A 19,489-nucleotide genomic window follows, 5' to 3' on the forward strand; every position below is an offset into this window, starting at 1 on the left:
ACAGCAGTTGCGACGAGGCTTTTGATTGAACACTGAATTGCTAATACATCTTTTGGTGATTTGAGGAAATTTATTGCAGTCAAATTTTGTACGAATCCTGAACTGAGTTTCTGGAACTCTCTTCCTCAAAAGGCAGTAGATGAAGAGTCTCTGAATGTTTTTAAGGCAGAGTTATAGATTTTTGATCAACAGGAGTGGGGTGAAAGATTATGAGGTCGGCAGGAACGTGGGATTGAGGTTACAATCAGATTAGCCATGATATTATTGAATGGGGGAGCAGACTTGAGGGGCCGAGTGGCCTACTCCTGCTCCTCAGATTGAGGTGGGCTTACTGAACTACAGCTGTAGGGTTTTTGTTGAACCCTAGCTGCAGTCAAACCCCTGAGTTCTGACACAGGATACACTACACCAACTCACCTTTGTATGGACATCAGAACCCCTGCTCTCTCACCTGTCCAATTTCAGTTCGAACCCAGTCTAGGCCCATGGCCTGAAAGGTTTTGGGCCCGTTTGAATGGGCCAACGCAGTTGCTAGAGGGAACCCCACTGGTGTTTAGCAGGAACTGCAATTCCTCTTTAGAATAGTTATTGAGGGGAATGGTTAGAGTTCATTCGACAGCAAGCAAAGGATTCGGAGAGGCTGGGGTTGAGGAACATAAAGTGGGGTCTGGGCTTTATTCAACGGGTCCATGGTGTAGCCAACCAACCAGGGTCCCTCAGAGCGAATACGAGGCGCAAAACATAGTGAGGTGGAGTTTCCCATTATTCCCCAGTGCTGACATCCAGCACCTTAATGAGCATAAAACATAGACATTGCCCTCAGAGATAGGGGAAAGTGAACCACACACGTTAAAATATTGCATTTACAACTTCCCCCACCCCCAGTAACATGTCAGAACTGTTAAATTTCAGTTAATCATTAAATCCACTCTGTAGAATTGGATTCTTCGTAGGGTTTGGGACATATTGAACACTGGGATTGCCTGTATTACTAAGATTACTAAGATCTGACCCTCGTCAGATTTCCACCCAATTGGTTTCCAATAAGCCTGACACTGGGCAAACCCTTGCGATTCAGTGAGCCCTTGGCAAGCAGCAACATTATAGAATACTCCAGTGCAGAAGGAGGCCACTCGGCCCATCAAGTATGCAACGACTTCAATCCCACCCAGGCCCTATCCCCATGCATTTACCCAAGCTAATCCCCCTGACACTAAGGGGCAATTTAGCATGGCCAATGCACCTAACCCACGCATCTTTGGAGTGTGGCAGGAAACCGGATCACCCGGAGGAAACCCACACTGACAATGGGGAGAACATGCAGACTCCACACAGTGACCTGAGGCTGGAATCGAACCCGGGTCTCTGGCGCTGTGAGGCAGCAGTCCTAACCACTGTGTCACCGTGCTGCCCAAAGAGACAATGTATACATCAGGTGCTGCACTCTCCATTGGAGGGCCGAATATAAAGTTAATAAAAAAGGGGAGTGCTGGCAAAATTCAAATGGAAATGGGAGGTGGAGGGGGGATGTAGATGGGATGATCAAATTCGTGGCAAACCCTTGGATTAAACTTCCCAGAGTGTGGTAGATAGAGACTGATGCAACAAAGGCTTGAGTCACGGCCTTTTTTGACCCAAACATTGTTTCTCTCCACAGATGCTGCCTGACCTGCTGAGTATCTCTTTCCAGCCCTTTTGTTTGTTTTTGAAATCTCAGCCAGGCCACTTGGGGGAGAACTGCGATGCTCAGTTAACTCAAAGAGAGTAACTTTCCAGCCTCTTAAACCAATTTCCACAGCACGTTTTTCAGGCGAGTTCCAGGTCTGGACGTATAAACCATTTAATTCTCATTTTCGTTTTTTTTTTCGAAAAAGAAAGTATTAAAATAGGAACAAAGGGTCACTTAAGCAAGAAAAGGAGACACACATTTAACCAGTCTTTTTAAAAAAATCCACCGTTGCATTTTATAGTTTCACAAAAAACGAAACTGTGGCCCAACTCCTGATATCCCATCCCCACGGATACAGAACGAGCAGCAGAAAGGGCAACAAGTTAGAAAACAAAACCAAAAAATAGTTATGTTCTTTGTAGTTATTAGAGTCTGGAATTTTGCGAATTTTATTTAGAAACTCATGCTCAGTAAGCGAACGTGTGCTATATTTACAAGACCACAGAGTAAAAACACAGCTTTTACTCCACACGCTCAAGGACAGAGCAAAAGGAATAAACGGAAGTCCCACTGACAGTGAAACCTGATCCTCCAAGTCACTTTGATTCAATAAAACCCTTCCCATCTGTGCAACCAGGTCACATACCCAACTTGGTTTGGGTTGCTTTAGAAAAAGTTAGGACAATACTTAAATGGGACCTGCTCCTGACAAAGCAGCCACTGAGAGAGAGAGAGAGAGAGACAGACAAACATTTAATGTTGTCTTCTTTTAAATATTGTTACACCTGAAAGCTGTAAAGTGAGGAGGATTCAGGGCAGGTTTTCCTCCCGAAGTGACCGGATATTCCAGGCTTCACTGTATCGATAAACGATTATGTTCAAGTACAAGTTCTTACAGCAGTGATCGAAGTTCCAAACAACCAGGTTTTTAAGGAATCTATGACAGGTTTGTACTGCGCCAGATAACAGCTACTTAACCCTCTATCAAAATAAAAACAATTTTATACATTACCTCAGGTAGTTTCAATTTCACCCCCCACCCCCCCCCCCCCCTTCCCAACAGTGTAACTCAGGAACCGTTCAGCCAAACAGACGGATGGAGAATTTGAGACAGACACAAGGAGTTGGGCTGAGATGCCCCTCTGAGGGATAATTGACCGCTTTTGCGGTCTGTGGGTTTTCCATTTCATAACAATCTCTACGACTGGTATGTGGCAACGTTTTTTTTTTAAAAGAAGCAAATACTCACACAGCTACTGATTTATCTTTTGGAAAGGGAATTTGTGAGTTGACAGAATCTCTCCCCCAAGTCTATTTTTCAACCATTGTGGACGTTTACCTCCTTTTGTACCTCGAGGTAACACAGAAGTGTCTTAAAGGGACATGCCAAAATGTTCTAAGATGTTGGGGAGAACACAGATAATCATTCTCAACGAATAAAGTTAAAATAAAAGGTTGGATTTCATAAGACTGTAAAGGAGCATCATTAAATAACAAAAAAAGTGTAAGTTTAAGTTGTAGTTAATGATATGTACAACCATTTTATTCTCCATTCTTACAGAGCTGCCCCATGGGGAGCATTGCCCGAATTGCAAGGGAGGTGGAGGGGGGGGTCTCATGTTCTCCTCACTACCAGCGAGCGATGTCCCAACACTCAAAGGATACCTGTGCCAGTCCCGGGTACCTGGGATACAGGTGGGACTGAGAGCCATTTCAAGTTCCAGCACTTGGGAATGCTTTCCAACCCCTTCAGAACACAGTCTCCCTCCATCGCAAACAGCCCCATGAATGCAGCGTGTGTGTGTGTGTGTGTCATATTGCACTTATACCTGTATGGTCCCAACACTGTGTGGGGTTTTTTTAAAATTTGCTACTGTTGCTAGGTGATGTCTTTCCCAGCTCCCTGATTTCACTTCTTGTTAATTAAACCACAAACCTTAAGTGAACTGATGTGATAGCACTGACTGGCTGCACTCACCCCTCTGTTCCAGGCTGCACAGTGACAGTGGCCAGGGTGCAGCACCCTGCCTTCTTATCGTTCATGTTACTGCCACAGGAAAATCGCAGTCACAGCACCGTGCGGTTAAATGCACAAATCAATTCCAGTTCCAAAACTTACCAAGTACTGTTAATCCAAGGTTGCATTTTGCTTGAATAGAAAGTGTTCCATCAACTGGTGGTTTGAATTAAGCAAGTTCAATGCAATTGCACAGGAGTCAATTTCTTTCCAATACAATTCAGATGAACCATATTCAAGTTATGCAGTTTTTAAGTTGAGAGTAGATTGTATCTGAGCAAACAGGTTTGCTGGAGTTTAACAAGTTAACACGACAAAGCACCTGGATAAAGGACTGGAAAAGTCAGGCTGGGGCTGTAAGAAAGTGGAGATTTGGGTCTCCACACGTACTGGGTTTACACAGTGCAGACTGCGAGCTGTTAACAGCTCAGCACTTCCCCCAGCTCTGAGCCTGCACCCTTTTCAGTGACAGCAACCCAAGCCTAGAGGAATAGGCCGCCTTCGGGAACAGTCCAGAAAATTGCGACCAAGTCTTTTTTTTATATATAAGCTGCATTTTGTCTTCTGCAGAAATTTAAAATTTTTTTTTTTGTCGACAATCAATTAAAACAGTGTGGCTGTACAATCTGGTAATTAAAACCAGCACCTTCTTTCAGTGTTAAAAAGAGAATATTTAACAGTTAACATTTTTTTTTGCATGATGCAAGGACATTCGAGTAGCGTTGTGCCTCTTACAGAGAAGATTGCTTCCAGTCAGCACCCCCTGTGCTCCCAGATACCACAGCTAAACTTCGGCACAGGTTACAGAGGGCATCTGGCTAACTCCAGATGCCAAAACCCAGCCCTTTCCTTCCTTCCCCAGATGCAGTGAAATGCTTGGCTCCTTCTTATGTTGCAGGCTGTTGGTTACAGTGACCAGCAGGTTGGCACCCACCGAGTCAGGAGTGCCCACTGCTACTCAAATCACTGACTGTCCTCAATGAAGGTTTTCCAGTACCTGGGTGCAAAGTTCTCTTCTAACTCCAGATCAACACAGTTAACCTTATAATTTACACATGCGGAATTGCACGGGGTGGAAGGGGGCTTCACTCATTTGGGATTTGTGAAGTTTGCAGGAAGGGCCTCCTACTATCCAAGGCGCCATTGCATCACTCCAAGCTAAAAACTTCAGAGGGAGAAACCAGGACTTATATCCAATGATACGGTCTAATAAACATCTAGGACAATCCAAACTCAATCTCACTGCATTTTGGAAGTAATTTGGTTGAGTTCACATTTGCTATGGAAACATAACCGTGCTGTCACCCAGCGTGAGCCACCGGTAGTGACATGGTTAATCACGCTAAGGCCCAGCGACGGCACGTCCAGGTGTTTGGCGTGGATGCGGTGCGAACACCACAAGATCCAGTTCACCTCAACCCAGCTTTCACCCCTTGGAAAATTAGGGAGCCATTTCTGGCAAAGTCACTCCAGGGCTCACCGCCCAGCCAAACTCCAGGGCTCACCCGCCCACCCGGCCTCCAGGGCACAAAGATAGTGAGGAAAGCTACAGGCACTTTGCAGCTTCCTGAGGATACAGCTGCCGTAGGCAGGAATCTCCGCGGTCACTGGCCAGCCAGGTACGGAGTTGCCTAAGGATCTAATTTCGGAATACGTCACAGAGGGCAAATCCTCTGCACCCCCTCCCCCCACCTTCTGTCTAAACACTAGGGACATCCCAATAAATGCAATCCTTTCACGTCGGTGCTTGCGTGTTCTGAACAGAACGCCACTTGTTGGGACCCTAGAAGGGTGAACAGTCCACAATGAGGGAGAAAGTGATGGAAAAGTTCCAAGTTCAGCAGTCGGAAGAGTGTGCCCTTTGAGAAAATATCCCTACATGCAGTGTGAATACCTACTTTCTATCATGTCCAGTGAAACGACCCAAAGTAATACGCTGCCCATTCGCTTTGGAAACCAACTTGCAGTTGTTCTGGAGCCACCAGAAGCTGGTGGCGTTTGTTGGCGCCCACGTGTTAAGGGGAGCAGGGGTCTGGTTTGGGGGGGGGGGAAGAATTAATGCTATCTTCACTTTGTAATGTTTCCTCAGAAACAGTGCTCTTTGGGAGATAACCGTCAAACATCTCAACTAAAAATACATTTAAAAGTGGCAGTATTGGCTTGGAAATGACTGGAGCAGCCAGTGTAATGGTCACAATCCATATTGCGTTTGATCGATTCTGAATGTCAGTGACACACACACACACGCACACACACACATACACACCCGTCCCAACATTAAGTGCACCTTAAGAAAGCAAAAGAGCCCACCTCTTTTTCTTAAAAAAAATTACTTCAGCCGGCAAATACACAATACACCTGCCGACACCTGGAAGTTGCAAAGTAGGAAAGTCTGAGGGAGAGGGGGGGGGAGAGAAACGGTCATTGTAAATTTCTCACAGCTTATATGCTACATCACAAAATGGAACAACCACTTTTTTTTTTTGCGACAAAATGCCCCTCTAATTTGCCCTCCCTTGTCAGTTTGGTTGACTCCCATCAACTCTCTGGGTGGCCAACGCTCCACAGAGTCTATTTGTACCCAGAGTCTCTCACCACATAGCTCGTCTTAGTTTGTGGTGCTGGGATGGGGGGTAACTGGGGAGGAGGGTTGGGGGGGGGAATTATTCACCTGCGTTCTGCACCCCCCCCCCCTTTCCCCATGACCACTCGCTGCCCCCCCCCCCCCCCCCCCCTTCAACCGCAACCAGGGATAGAGAAAAGCCCAGGACTGGTGTCTGCTGCTGCGTCTGTCTGGCCATCTCTCTCGGTGGGGACGCCAGTTGTCCTGTTAAGAAGTGCGATCGAGCCTGAGTGTTCGAAGGGAAAAAAAAAAGAAAGAAGAATCCTTTCCCAGCGGAGGACACGCAGGCACAGGCAAAGAAAAATAATAATAATACAAAACAAAGATCATCGAGTCTGAAGCTTCTGAACCAGTCACGTGGCATTTTCATTCAATTCGAAGGGAGTTGAACATGCAAGTTGAACCTCGCAGTCCCTCGAGAGCTGCAGTCATTTATGCCTATTTGTGTTCTTCTTTCTTTTCCTCTTGAAGAAACAGCAACACCTGGAGGAGGTGGGAGACAAGGAGAAACAAGAAAAAAAACATTAACAAAACTCCCAGAGGTTCTGCTTAAATGATCAAAGGTCAACGATCATAATCTTCTGACAGGGGCTCATATATACCCGAGACTGGACATCCTCGCACCCTTGAAACCCCCAGATCAAAAGATACAAGCTGATCTAGTCATTCATTGAGAAATAAAGCTACCTGAACACTAAAAAATGCCGTATATAGATTTATGTTTGATACCCAAATCGAGGAGGAGCTAGATAACTGCATGAGGGAGAAAGGAAGAGGTTATGCTGATAGGGTTAGATCAAGTTAGGGAGGAGGCTCGTGTGAAGCACTGTGGACCCAGGTGTTGAATAGTTAAGTTGGATGGTCTGTTTTTGTGAAGTACATTCTATGCAAAGTTTTAGCTTACATCTTAAACAGAACCCTGTAGTTCCATATGCAAGTTAAACATTGACCTACAAACCCAGACAGGACCCAACTAGTTCAGCACGAATCAAGAGGTCTGGGCATGGACAGAGAAAGAAGTTTAACAACACCAGGTTGAAGTCCAACAGGTTTATTTGGCAGCAAAAGCCTCAAGCTTTCGGAGCCTTAAGCTCCTTCTTCAGGTGAGTGGGAATTCTGTTCACAAACAGGGCATATAAAGACACAAACTCAATTTACAGAATAATGGTTCCAACCATTATTCTGTAAATTGAGTTCGTGTCTTTATATGCCCTGTTTGTGAACAGAATTAAAAATATAGAAATAAAAAGCTGGTGCCAGGAAGAGAGTGACCACAGAGCTGTCCGATTGGCTCAGGAAACAGTAACCGGTTCACCAATGCCTTCCTTGAAAATTCATTCATGGGCTGAGTGTAACTAACTAGGCCAACATCTATTGCCCATCTCTTGTTGTCCTCAAGGTGGTGGTGAGCCACCTTCTTGAACCTGCTACAGTCCATGTGATGTAGGTACATCCATAGTGCTGTGAGGGAGGGAGTTCTAGAAGTTTGACCCAGCGACAGTGAGAGAACGACCGATATATTTCCAAATCGGGGTGGTGTGTGGCTTGGAGGAAAACTCGACAGGTGGTGGCACTCCCATGTGTCTGCCACCCTTGTCCTTCCAGGAGCTCATGCGTTTGAGGAGTGCTGTCAAAGGAGCCTTGGTGAGTTGCTACAGGGCATCTTGTAGACGGTACGCACTGCTGCCTCTGTGTGGAGGGAGTGAATGTTTAAGGCGATGAATGGGGTGCTGATCGAGTGGGCTTTGTCCTGGATAGTGTCATACTTCTTGTATGTTGTTAGTGTTACACTCCACACACCTGAAGATATCATTGACCAGAAACTTAACTGGAACAGAAACTTAAATACTGGGGTTACAAGAGCACATCAGAGGCTCTCAATTCTGCAGAGAGTAACTCACTGCTCGACTCCCCAAAGCTTTCCCACCATCTACAAGGCACAAGTCAGACTGACGGATAGTAATTGGTTGTATTGGATTTGTCCTACTTTTTTGGATGATGGATGTTTGGGCAATATGCCAGTATTGCTGCTGTACTTGTTCAGCTTGGTTAGGGGTGTAGTTTTGGAGCAGGTGTACTTCAGTACTTACACAGGTGGAGAAGGTAGTCAAGAAAGCATACGGCATGCTTGCCTTCATCAGTCGGGGCATTAATTATAAAAATTGGTGGGTCATGTTGCTGTTGTACAGAACCTTAGTTAGGCCTCATTTAGAATATTGTGTACAATTCTGGTCGCCACACTACCAGAAGGATGTGGATGTTTTGGAGAGGGTACAGAAGAGGTTTACCAGGATGTTGCCTGGTCTGGAGGGTATTAGCTATGAGGAGAGGTTGGATAAACTCGGTTCGTTCTCACTGGAACGACAGAGGTTGAGTGGTGACCTGATAGAGGTCTACAAGATTATGAGTGGCATGGACTGAGTGGATAGTCACTTGCTTTTTCTTAGGGTAGAAAAGACAAGTACTAGGGGACATAGGTTTAAGGTGCGTGGGGAAAAGTTTAGAGGAGATGTGCGAGGCAAGTTATTATTTTTTTTACACAGAGGGTGGTGAATGTCTGGAACGCGCTGCCTGGGGAGGTGGTGGGAGCAGGTACGATAGCGGCATTTAAGGGGCAACTAGATGAACACATGAATAGGATGGGAATGGAAGGATACGGACTCTAAGTGCATACAGTTTTAGTTTAGGCAGGCATCATGATCGGCGCAGGCTTGGAGGGCCGAAGGGCCTGTTCCTGTGCTGTACTGTTCTTTGTTCTTTGTACTACAGCCGAGCTGTTGTCAGGTCCAAAGCCTATGCTGGATCCAGCGTGATCAGCCCATGGAGGGATGCAAAACTGGAATCTGGCCTTTATGGAATGCATGGTGGCTGACCTTTAACTGGAAGTTACATCAGGGAACCGGACGGATGATGAATTGCGAGCCTCATCTGTGATGCATTTTTAAAATGGAAGAAAGTGGAAGAGGTAGTTGATGCAATAAATAGCCAGTGTGGTCCGGGAGGGGTAGGGTGAAAGAGGGCGATCAAGCTCTCTCCCCGATCGCTGTGCATTGGCTTTTGATGAATTATCAAGCAAGTCTGCTCAGGATTCAACTTAATTGAACAGTTCGCTCACACTTGGGCAAGGCTCCAGAGATCGGTCTATTCTCCGGGACAAGTCAGGGTCAGAGAGAGTTAAAGAACTTGGAAAAAGGTGGTAATAACTAGCCACTGGCTTCACTGAAAATTCTCATGGGGCAACAAAAATGGACTGAATGACGTAACATACTTTGCATCAATTCAATGGCCCAGACAAGTTCCAAATGCAAATTTTCTGCCGGATGAGAAGGTAATAATAGCAGTAACGTATATTAGAAAGATGAAGAACACGAGCAACTGGCTGTGCTTGCAAAATTAAATGTCTCTTATGCTGGCAGCTGGGGGAAAAATAAGATTCTGCCAAAACTTTGTACTGGCATAAACTGAGCATAAAACATAGGTGTAAACCAAACAGGGATTGAAAAAATATCAACAGGCAAAACAGAAAGATGCAAGCTGCAAAATTCTATCCAAGTAGTTAAGAACCGGGGGGTGGTTTACACGCCCGTGACATTTTGGACCACAGATACTTTCACCGCATGGACGGGCTGCATTCTCGAGCCAAGCAGCTGCTAGTCAGCTCTGACAGACAGACAGGGCAGCACAGTGGCAGACACTGCTGCCTCACAGCGCCAGGGATTGGATTCCCGGTTTTGGTCACTGTCTGTGTGGAGTTTGCACATTCTCCTCGTATCTGCGTGGGTTTCCTCCGGGTGCTGCGGTTTCCCTCCCACAAGCTGAAAGACGTATTGGCCGTGCTAAATTCTCCCTCAGTGTACCCGAACGGGCGCCGGAGTGGGGAGACTAGGGGATTCTCATAGTAGCTTACTTGTGACACTAATAAATAATCTTTAAATTTAAGTGCTTTATCAACAAGCGGGAGGTGCCCTACCCACAATGAATTGGGCGGCACGGTAGCACAGTGGTTAGCACTGCTGCTTCACAGCTCCAGGGACCTGGGTTCGATTCCCGGCTCGGGTCACTGTCTGTGTGGAGTTTGCACATTCTCCTTGTGTCTGCGTGGGTTTCCTCCGGGTGCTCCGGTTTCCTCCCACAGTCCAAAGATGTGCGGGTTAGGTTGATTGGCCATGCTAAAAAATTGCCCTTAGTGTCCTGGGATGCGTAGGTTAGAGGGATTAGTGGGTAGATATGGGGGATAGGGCCTTGGTGGGATTGTGGTCGGTGCAGACTCGATGGGCCGAATGGCCTCTTTCTGTGCTGTAGGGTTTCTAAGATTCTAAGAAATGGGCAGGGATGGGGAGGGGAGTAGCTTGGAGGCAAGGTGATGCTGATATGGTGGCGGTGGGAGGAAGGGTAGAGTAAAATCTCAAAGGGAGAATGGGGATGAGAAACATATCAGCCATGATTGAATCACGGAGCAGACTCGATGGGCTGAATGGCCTAATTCTGCTCCTATATCTTATGGTCTTATTTCCCAATATGTACCCGGACCCACAGAGTGCAGCCCAACAGGTAGCTGTATAAAATGGCTGTTGCACAGTTGATACAAGCTGTTCCAAGGGCATATTTCTACTGCGATCCTGAGATCTATTCATTAATGTGGACGTGAACATCTGTCCTTACTTTGTTCCCAGATGCTGATCTGCATACGGAGACATTAACACAATAATCAGACTGCCATGACTCTATTACTGCTCAACTAGTACACAATATGCGGACAATAATTGCTTTCATCTGTGCTTGTCAAGTAATTCAATGCTTGAAGGAAGTTTTCAGTCAGTAAAGTGTGAAGCTTCTGATGAAATATTCTTGGCAGCTCAGTACAAGAAACACCATTATAAATGCGAGGTGCGAGTTTTCCCTTCTGTTTGCCTTTGACGGGATGGTGACTCATTTCCATAGGTTCTGCTGCACACTGACTGAACATAACAGTGCAGTTGCTGCCTTTTCAACAGCTGTATAGTTCTTAACACCCAAGGGGACATTTTAGTCTATGGCCCAATCGACCCCCCACACACACACACACCCCCACACACACTGGGGCAAACTGAACACAACACCGCGCAACTTCAAACAGCAGGGTCACCCTTTACACAGCACGTAACTCACTATTTTTGAACGCAATTCGGACTGCTGAGGCACGCTTAGGCCGCGTGCCACCATGTGATGGCTAGAATGGAAATACCAATGCATGCGGCTCAAAAAACCTTTAAAAGTACAACACCGATGATGGTTGTCCTTCGAAGATGACGATGGGATGCGCAGTCTCATCAGTGATGGTTCACAGAGAGGTGGTCGCGTGTTTCCAGTCTGGGCGTACAGCGGTGGAAAGAGATGCAACCTATATTTCATGACCTAGAAAGATTCTGCTCTGTGACATTGTTCATTGGTGGCAATAAGACGTTGATATGACAACACCGTCCTGCATGGAGATGAGACTGTACTGTCCACCCTCCGGGGGAAGGGTGATGATGCAGGAAACTGCTGCAGACATGCAGAACTTGAACAGTCAGCACAAAGCCCGCACAGAGCACCAGCATTTCAGATAAGCAAGTTCACGTTTGTCATTAACTATCACTGACTGACCAGGAGTTATTGGAGTGTGCACTGCCCGTATCTGGCGGCACAACCTGCACCCCTCCTGCAACGGTGCACCCTGCCCCCCCCACTGCAACGGTGCACCCTGCGCCCCCCACTGCAACGGTGCAACATGCCGCCCCCCACCCCCCTCCCCCCCCCCCCCCCGCAACGGTGCAACCTCTCCAACGTTGTGCTTCACTCTGGAACTGCAAAAGCTGGAAGCACTCAGCAGGCTAGCTTCACATTTGTAGACAGAGTGCGCAAAACCCTGTGATTCTGGTATAAACCCTTTCCCAGTTAAAAGAAAGGAGTTATAACCGAAACATCAAACATTGTCCTCTCCACAAGATGCTGCCTGAAGTGACTGACTGCAGAGAGGGTCCTCGAGCTTTCTTGATCATTCACAAATGGTGATTCACTTTGGAAGGAGTAACAGGAATACAGAGTACTGGGCTAATGGTAAGATACTTGGTAGTGTGGATGAACAGAGGGATCTGGGTGTCCATGTGCATAGATCTCTGAAAGTTGGCACCCAGGTTGATAGGGTTGTTAAGAAGGCGTACGGTGTGTTAGCTTTTATTGGTAGAGGAATTGAGTCAGGAGCCAGGAGGTCATGTTGCAGCTGTACAAAACTCTGGTGCGGCCGCATTTGGAGTATTGCGTACAGTTCTGGTCGCCATACTATAGGAAAGATGTGGAAATGTTGGAAAGGGTGCAGAGGAGATTTACCAGGATGTTGCCTGGTATGGTGGGAAAATCGTATGAGGAAAGGCTGAGGGGCTTGAGGTTGTTTTCATTAAAGAGAAGAAGGTTAAGAGATGACTTAATAGAGGCATACAAGATGATCAGAGGATTAGATAGGGTGGATAGTGAGAGCCTTTTTCCTCGGATGGTGTTGGCTAGCATGAGGGGACATAGCTTTAAATTGAGGGGTGAGAGATATAGGACAGATGTTAGAGGTAGGTTCTTTACTCAGAGAGTAGTAAGGGCGTGGAATGCCCTGACTGCAGCAGTAGTGGACTCGTCAACATTGAGAGCGTTCAAATGGTTATTGGATAAACATATGGATGATATTGGAATAGTGTAGATTAGAGGGGCTTTAGATTGGTACCACTGGTCGGCGCAACATCGAGGGCCGAAGGGCCTGTACTGCGCTGTAATGTTCTATGTTCTATGTTCTAAACCTACCAGGTTCCCAGCTTCCCTTGCTGCCTCTTTCCTCCAGCATAGATTGGCCACAATTAGCAAGTCTGAACTGAGTTCATACACGGTGCAGTGGGGAGATTTCTGGGGGCACAGATTGTGACAATGTTCGAGTGCGATCGGGTACGAGTTGGCAATGTGTTGCAGGTGGGTATCTCTGCTAAGCTTTTCTTGAGCTATAATTTAGCTTAGCAGTCAGATTCTGACCGACAACTTTAAAACTCCAGCTAGCCAAGGAGACGAGTTAACAGAAACTGCCCGGCAGCTGTGGTTACCTGTCAACCAACTGAAGGCAATTAATGCCAACGACTGCAGTGGGATGCTGGTTTCGCAGTTGCGACGTTTGCGCGAGTCAGCAGCCCTCTATCGGAGTAGGCAGGTCTTGCGATGGCACAGAGTGCGGCGAGGTACGAGTGCTAATTTAGCTTTAGATCCAGAGAGGGAAGCAGATGCTGCTTTTTCTATTTTTTTTCAGTCTCCAGAAGTTCTTGGTTTTAATTAAGCGAGCAGATAGGTAATTGTTTGGAGAGTTTTCAAGCATTCAACCTCTCAAAGATGCAGGCTTAACTTAGCGAAATTGGACACAAAGATGGTAGGGCAGGTGATATGTTGGAGTTGCAGTATGTGGGGGCTGGTGGGCCTCTGCGTGATTCACAGCAACCACATCCATAGCTCAAAGAACAATGGCGCTGAGCTGAAGAGCTGGAATCCAAGCTTCAGATGCATGAGTGAGAGCGAAAGCTACCTGGACACTTGGTTCCAGGAGGTAGCAACACTCCTTAGGCTAGGTATTTGAGATTTGGTCAAGGATTGAAGGGTGTGCCTGTGAATGAGGGATGTATGAGGATCCTGAAGGTAACAGTGGAGGAGCCTTAGCTCTTGCACTTAAGAGTCATAGAGTAATACAGCATGGAATCAGGCCCTTCGACCCATGCCAACCATGGTGCCCTCCCAGCTAATCCCAACTGCCTGTGTTTGGCCCATATCCCTTATCCAAATGCTTTTTAAATGTTGCTATTGAACCTTCCTCAACTACTTTCTCTGGCAACTCATTCCATATACACACCACCCTCTGCGTGAAGTTGCCCCTCAGGTCCCTTTTAAAATTTTCCCCCCTCACCTTTAACCTATGCCTTCTAGTTTTCAATTCCCCTTCCTGGGAAAAAGACTATGTGCGTTCATCCTATCTATGCCCCTCATGATTTTATGCACCTCAATAAGATTATCCCTCATGCTCCTACGTTCCAAGGAACAAAGTCCTAGCCTGGCCAACTGCTCCCTATAACTCAGGCCCACTAATCCTGGCAACATCCTCGCAAATCTCTGCACTCTTTCCAGTTTATCAATGTCTTTCCTATAGCAGGGTGACCAAAACTGTGCACAATACTCCAGTGCGGCCTCATCGACAACTTGTACAACTGTAACATAACGTCCCAACTCCTATACTCAATGCCCTGGCTGATGAAGGCCAGTGTGCCTTCATCACCCTGTCTACCTTTGATGTCACTTTCAACCAACAATGTACTTGTACTCCTAGGTCCCTCTGTTCCTCAACACACTTGTCCAACAGGTTTGAGATTCTTGCAACTTGTGTAGATAAGAGCAAGAACTGAAGGGAGGATGAGCAAACTGACCACAGCACCATGGTATGGGAAGCCATTCAAGTCAGGAGAATAAAAATTAATGTGGTTCTAATAACGGGACAGTTTAGTTAGAGGGCGAGATGTTCTCTGCAGCAAAGAGCATGAGTTCCAAAGGCTGCATTGCCCGCCTACTGCCAGGGCTAATGACATCTCCTCAAGGCTGGAGAGGGACTTGGAGTGAGAGGGAAGAAATCTAATTTTTGTGGTCTGTGTTGGTATCAACGACATAGGTAGGACTAAGGAACAGGTTCGGTTTAGGGACTATGGGCATCTAGAGACTAAATTAAATAGCAGAACCACAAGATATTAATCTCTGGATCACTGCCTGAACCACAAGCATTGATAAATAGGGTGATAGTTTAGAGGACTGACTAACAGGGAACAGAGTTGGGATAAGTGGGTCATTTTCAGTTGATGAACTCTAAGTAGTGGAGTGCCACAGGGTTTAGTGCTGGGGTTTCACCTAACCATGATCTATGTTAATGATATCAAACTCTTAGCGTGGCATTTACACATTCTCCCCGTGTCTGCGTGGGTTTCCTCCGGGTGCTCCGGTTTCCTCTCACACTCCAAAGATGTGCTGGTTAGGTGGGGATTGTCCATGCCAAATTGCCCCGTGTCCAAAGATGTGTAGGGTTAGATGGATTGGCCATGGGAAATGTGTAGGGTTACAGGGATAGGGGGGGGGGTCCGGCCTGGATGAGATTCTTTTTTGGAGAGTCAGTATACTCGATAGGCTGAATGGCCTCCTTCTGCACTGTAGGAATTCTATGGTTCTAAGGGATTGAGTGCATTGTAGCCAAATTTTCAGATGATACAAAGATAGGTAGGAAAGCAAGTTGTGAGGTGAATACAAAAAGTCGCAGAGATGTGGATAGATTAAGTGAGTGGGCAGAAAATAGGGCGGCACGGTAGCACAGTGGTTAGCACTGCTGCTTCACAGCTCCAGGATCCCGGGTTCGATTCCCGGCTCGGGTCACTGTCTGTGTGGAGTTTGCACATTCTCCCCGTGTCTGCGTGGGTTTCCTCCGGGTGCTCCGGTTTCCTCCCACAGTCCAAAGATGTGTGGGTTAGGTTGATTGGCCATGCTAAAAATTGCCCCTTACTGTCCTGAGATGCGTAGGTTAGAGGGATTAGTGGGTAAAATATGTAGGGATATGGGGGTAGGGCCTGGGTGGGATTGTGGTCGGTGCAGACTCGATGGGCCGAATGGCCTCCTTCTGCACTGTAGGGATTCTATGATTTCTGAAAATGAGCCGATGGACTATAATGTGGGAAAACGTGAGATTGACATTTGATGGGAAGGCTAGAAAAGCAGAATATTATTTAAAGGGAGCGAGATGCAGAATGCTGCAATACAGAGGGATCTGGGTGTCCTTGTATATAAATCACAGAGTTAGCCTGCAGGTACAGCGAGTGATTAGGAAGGGAAGTGGAACATTGGTCTTTATTGCAAAGTGGATGGAGTATGAAAGTAGGAAAGTTTTGCAGCAGTCATACAGGGCATTAATGGGACCACATCTGGAGGACTGTGTACAATGTTTGTCTGCTGGCTTGAGGGATAGACTTGCATTGAAAGCAAGTTTTTTCCTGGGATGATGGGGTTGTCTGCACAGGTTGGGCCTGTACACATTGCAGCTTAGAAGAAAGAGATGATCTTATTCATCACAGAATCCCTACAGTGCAGGAGGCCATTTGGCCCATCGAGCCTGCACCGACAAAATCCCACTCAAGCCTCATCCCCCTAATCCCATGCAATTACCCTGCTAATCCCCCTGACATTAAGGGACAATTTAGCACGGCCAATCAACCTAACCTGCACATCTTTAGACTGTGGGAGGAAACCGGAGCACCCGGAGGAAGCCCACGCAGACACGGGGAGAACGTGCAGACTCCACACAGACACGAGGCCTGGTCCCTGGAGCTGTGAGGCATTGTGCCACCCCTGTTGATTAGATTGTAATGTTAGATTGGCAAGATGTTTCTTCTTGTGGGAGAAGCCAGAGCTGGGCAGCACAGTTAAAAACAATAAAGGATCGCCCATTTAATTCGGACATGAGGAACAATCTCTTGTGTCAGAGGATTGTTAGTCTTTCCACAGACGACAGTGGAGGCTGGGTCATTGTACATATTCAAGGCTGAATTGGACACATTATTGATTGACATGGGAGTTAAGCATTATAGGAGGCAGGCAGAAGAGTGGCATTAAGGCCACAATTTATCAAATGGAAGAAGGAGGTTCGAATGCCCTGCTCCTCTGTGTTAATCATATGATTAGTAATGGCCTGAGCAATCTTTCCTGACAATATTAATGTCTTGGTCCATTCAGCACTCAAGATGATATAACATTTAGCTGTAGGCTATAAAAATTTAGTTCACATCAGTTGCAGCCATTATGTTTATTCAGTACCCAGTGACTGCACTCTAGAAAGTCTCCTCTACACTGTATCCTAGTCTGGTGCTGCTTCTGCCATCTCAGTATATACAAAGTTGTACCATCTAGATTTAAGATAGTTAGATCCAATCAACTGCATGTAACTGGAGTGAAGCCAACAGCAAAGTCTAATCGAAAATTAGGGAGCCACTGTACTTGCGATGTCAGGATGTCAATATTTCCCTGATGTTATTCTTTCACAAAGTATTAAAGCTCCATAATTACAGAGCATGTTAGAGGTGACGACCTTTCTCCCAAGTGGAATGGGGAACACATCTGGAAAGTATCACGTTACAGGTGAAACAGGCTTTACTAAGTGCATACATCCTTTAGGGAATCTTCACCTTCTTATTTTCCCCTATTTATGAGCATGAGGCAAGCCATTCCACTCACTGTCAGATGGCTGGCTTTAGTTTTCATCGGAGAAATCTATGCGCCAACAATTCACTCAAAAAGAACTGATGTCAACTCAAAGTAAGCTTCAATGGGGCGGCACGGTGGCACAGTGGTTAGCACTGCTGCCTCACAGCGCCAGGGACCCGGGTTCAATTCCGTCCTCGGGTCACTGTCTGTGCGGAGACTGCATGTTCTCCCAGTGTCTGCGTAGGTTTCCTCCCACAGTCCAAAGATGTGCGGGTTGGGTTGATTGGCCATGGTAAATTGCCCCTTCAGGGAGACTAGCAAGGTAAACATGTGGGGTTACGGGGATAGAGCCTGGGTGGAATTGTGGTCAGTGCAGACTTGATGGGCCAAATGGCCTCCTTCTGCTCTGTAGTGGTGCTATGATTCAGTGTGTTGGGATATTCACTATTAAAGGTATATAATGTCAGAGTGGAGATCAATAGTATCAGAACAATGATGGCAATTCCCGTGAAATTCAATATTCTCTCTCTGTGCTTGGGTATCTGCAGAGCCCTGTTTCCAAAAGTGACAAGTTCAAAGTAAATAAACTAGGCGTTAGTTGATACAGGCAATGACATGACCAAAAAGTGAAGTTGTCGGTCATAATATGAAATGATGGATTGGTCCTGGAACTCAAAAGTTTCAATCAATTTCTATTAGATTAAAAATCTCAAACCACAATAATAACTTGGTTTCAACTGTTCTGTAGACACTTGGCTGCATCGGTCAGAGTATTGAGTACAGGAGTTGGGACGTTATGTTACAACTGTATAAGGCATTGGTGAGGCCACATTTGGAGCACTGCGTACAATTCTGCTCACCCTGCTATAGGAAGGATGTTATTAAACTGGAAAGGGTGCAGAAAGGATTTACAAGGATGTTACCGGAACTGGAAGGTTTGAATTGTAAGGAGAGGCTGGATAGGCTGGGACTATTTTCCCTGGAGCGTAGGAGGGTGAGGGGGTGATCTTATAGAGGTTTATAAAATCATGAGGAGCAAGATAAAATTAATAACCAAGGTCTTAATCCAGGGTAGGGGAGTCCAAAGCCAGGGGGCATAGGTTTAAGGTGAGAGGGGAAAGATTTAAAAGGGACCTAAGGGGCAACTGTTTTCACACAGAGGGTGGTGTGTATATGGAATGAGCTGCCAGAGGTGGTAGAGGCGGGTACAATTACAACATCGTAAAGACACATTTGGACAGGTACATGGATGGGAAAGATTTAGAGGGATATGGGCCAAACACAGGCAAATGGGACTATTCAGTTTAGGAACCTAGTTGGCTTGGACGAGTTGGGCTGAAGGGCCTGTTTCCATGCTGTATATCTCTATGACTATAATTAGAAATATCGATCTGGCCAGTTTGATGCAACGCATTGGATTTCTTTCTTAAATGAAGATCCCCTTTCGAGGTTTGCATCTACTGCTGCTAAAAAAAATTACATTCAACGTTCTGTTATAATTCTTTGATTTAAACTGGGACATTTAAGTGTAATTCGACTAATATCATTTGCAAAAAATCCCTCTGAAGTTTCATCTGAGGCTTTTATGCCACTTCAAAGGATGAATGAAAGGTATTGTATGTGTGCCAAAATAAATTGTCACAAGTCCCACTGGACTTGATGAGCCAACAGTACCAATGATTTTATATTGCCCCTTTATTGTAACAAAATGTCACTTCTTAGGAGTGTAATGGCAGCACAGTGGTTCGCGTTGCTGTCTCACAGCTTCAGGGACCCGGGTTCGATTAGGGCTTTGTGCGTCTGTCTGTGGAGTTTGCTTGTTCTCCCATCCTAAGGATGTGGATGCTTTGGAGAGAGTACAGAAGAGGTTTACCAAGATGCTGCCTGGTCTGGAGGGTATTAGCTATGAGGAGAGGTT

General features: G+C 46.2%; 1 protein-coding gene across 4 annotated transcripts in view; it reads right to left on the reverse strand.

The window, feature by feature from the left end:
• Positions 1-6,649: 6,649 nt before the first annotated feature.
• LOC144480582 (casein kinase I-like) overlaps positions 6,650-19,489 on the reverse strand; it is a 214,758-nt gene continuing 201,918 nt past the window's right edge. For all 4 annotated transcript variants that reach the window (XM_078200198.1, XM_078200197.1, XM_078200196.1 and 1 more), the window contains one exon: positions 6,650-6,792. In XM_078200198.1, the coding sequence (XP_078056324.1) occupies positions 6,738-6,792 (55 nt within the window). In that variant the 3' untranslated portion in view covers positions 6,650-6,737. The remainder of the gene's footprint in view (positions 6,793-19,489) is intronic.

This window comes from Mustelus asterias, chromosome 29, assembly GCF_964213995.1.
Source record: "Mustelus asterias chromosome 29, sMusAst1.hap1.1, whole genome shotgun sequence".
NCBI classification, from domain to species: domain Eukaryota; kingdom Metazoa; phylum Chordata; class Chondrichthyes; order Carcharhiniformes; family Triakidae; genus Mustelus; species Mustelus asterias.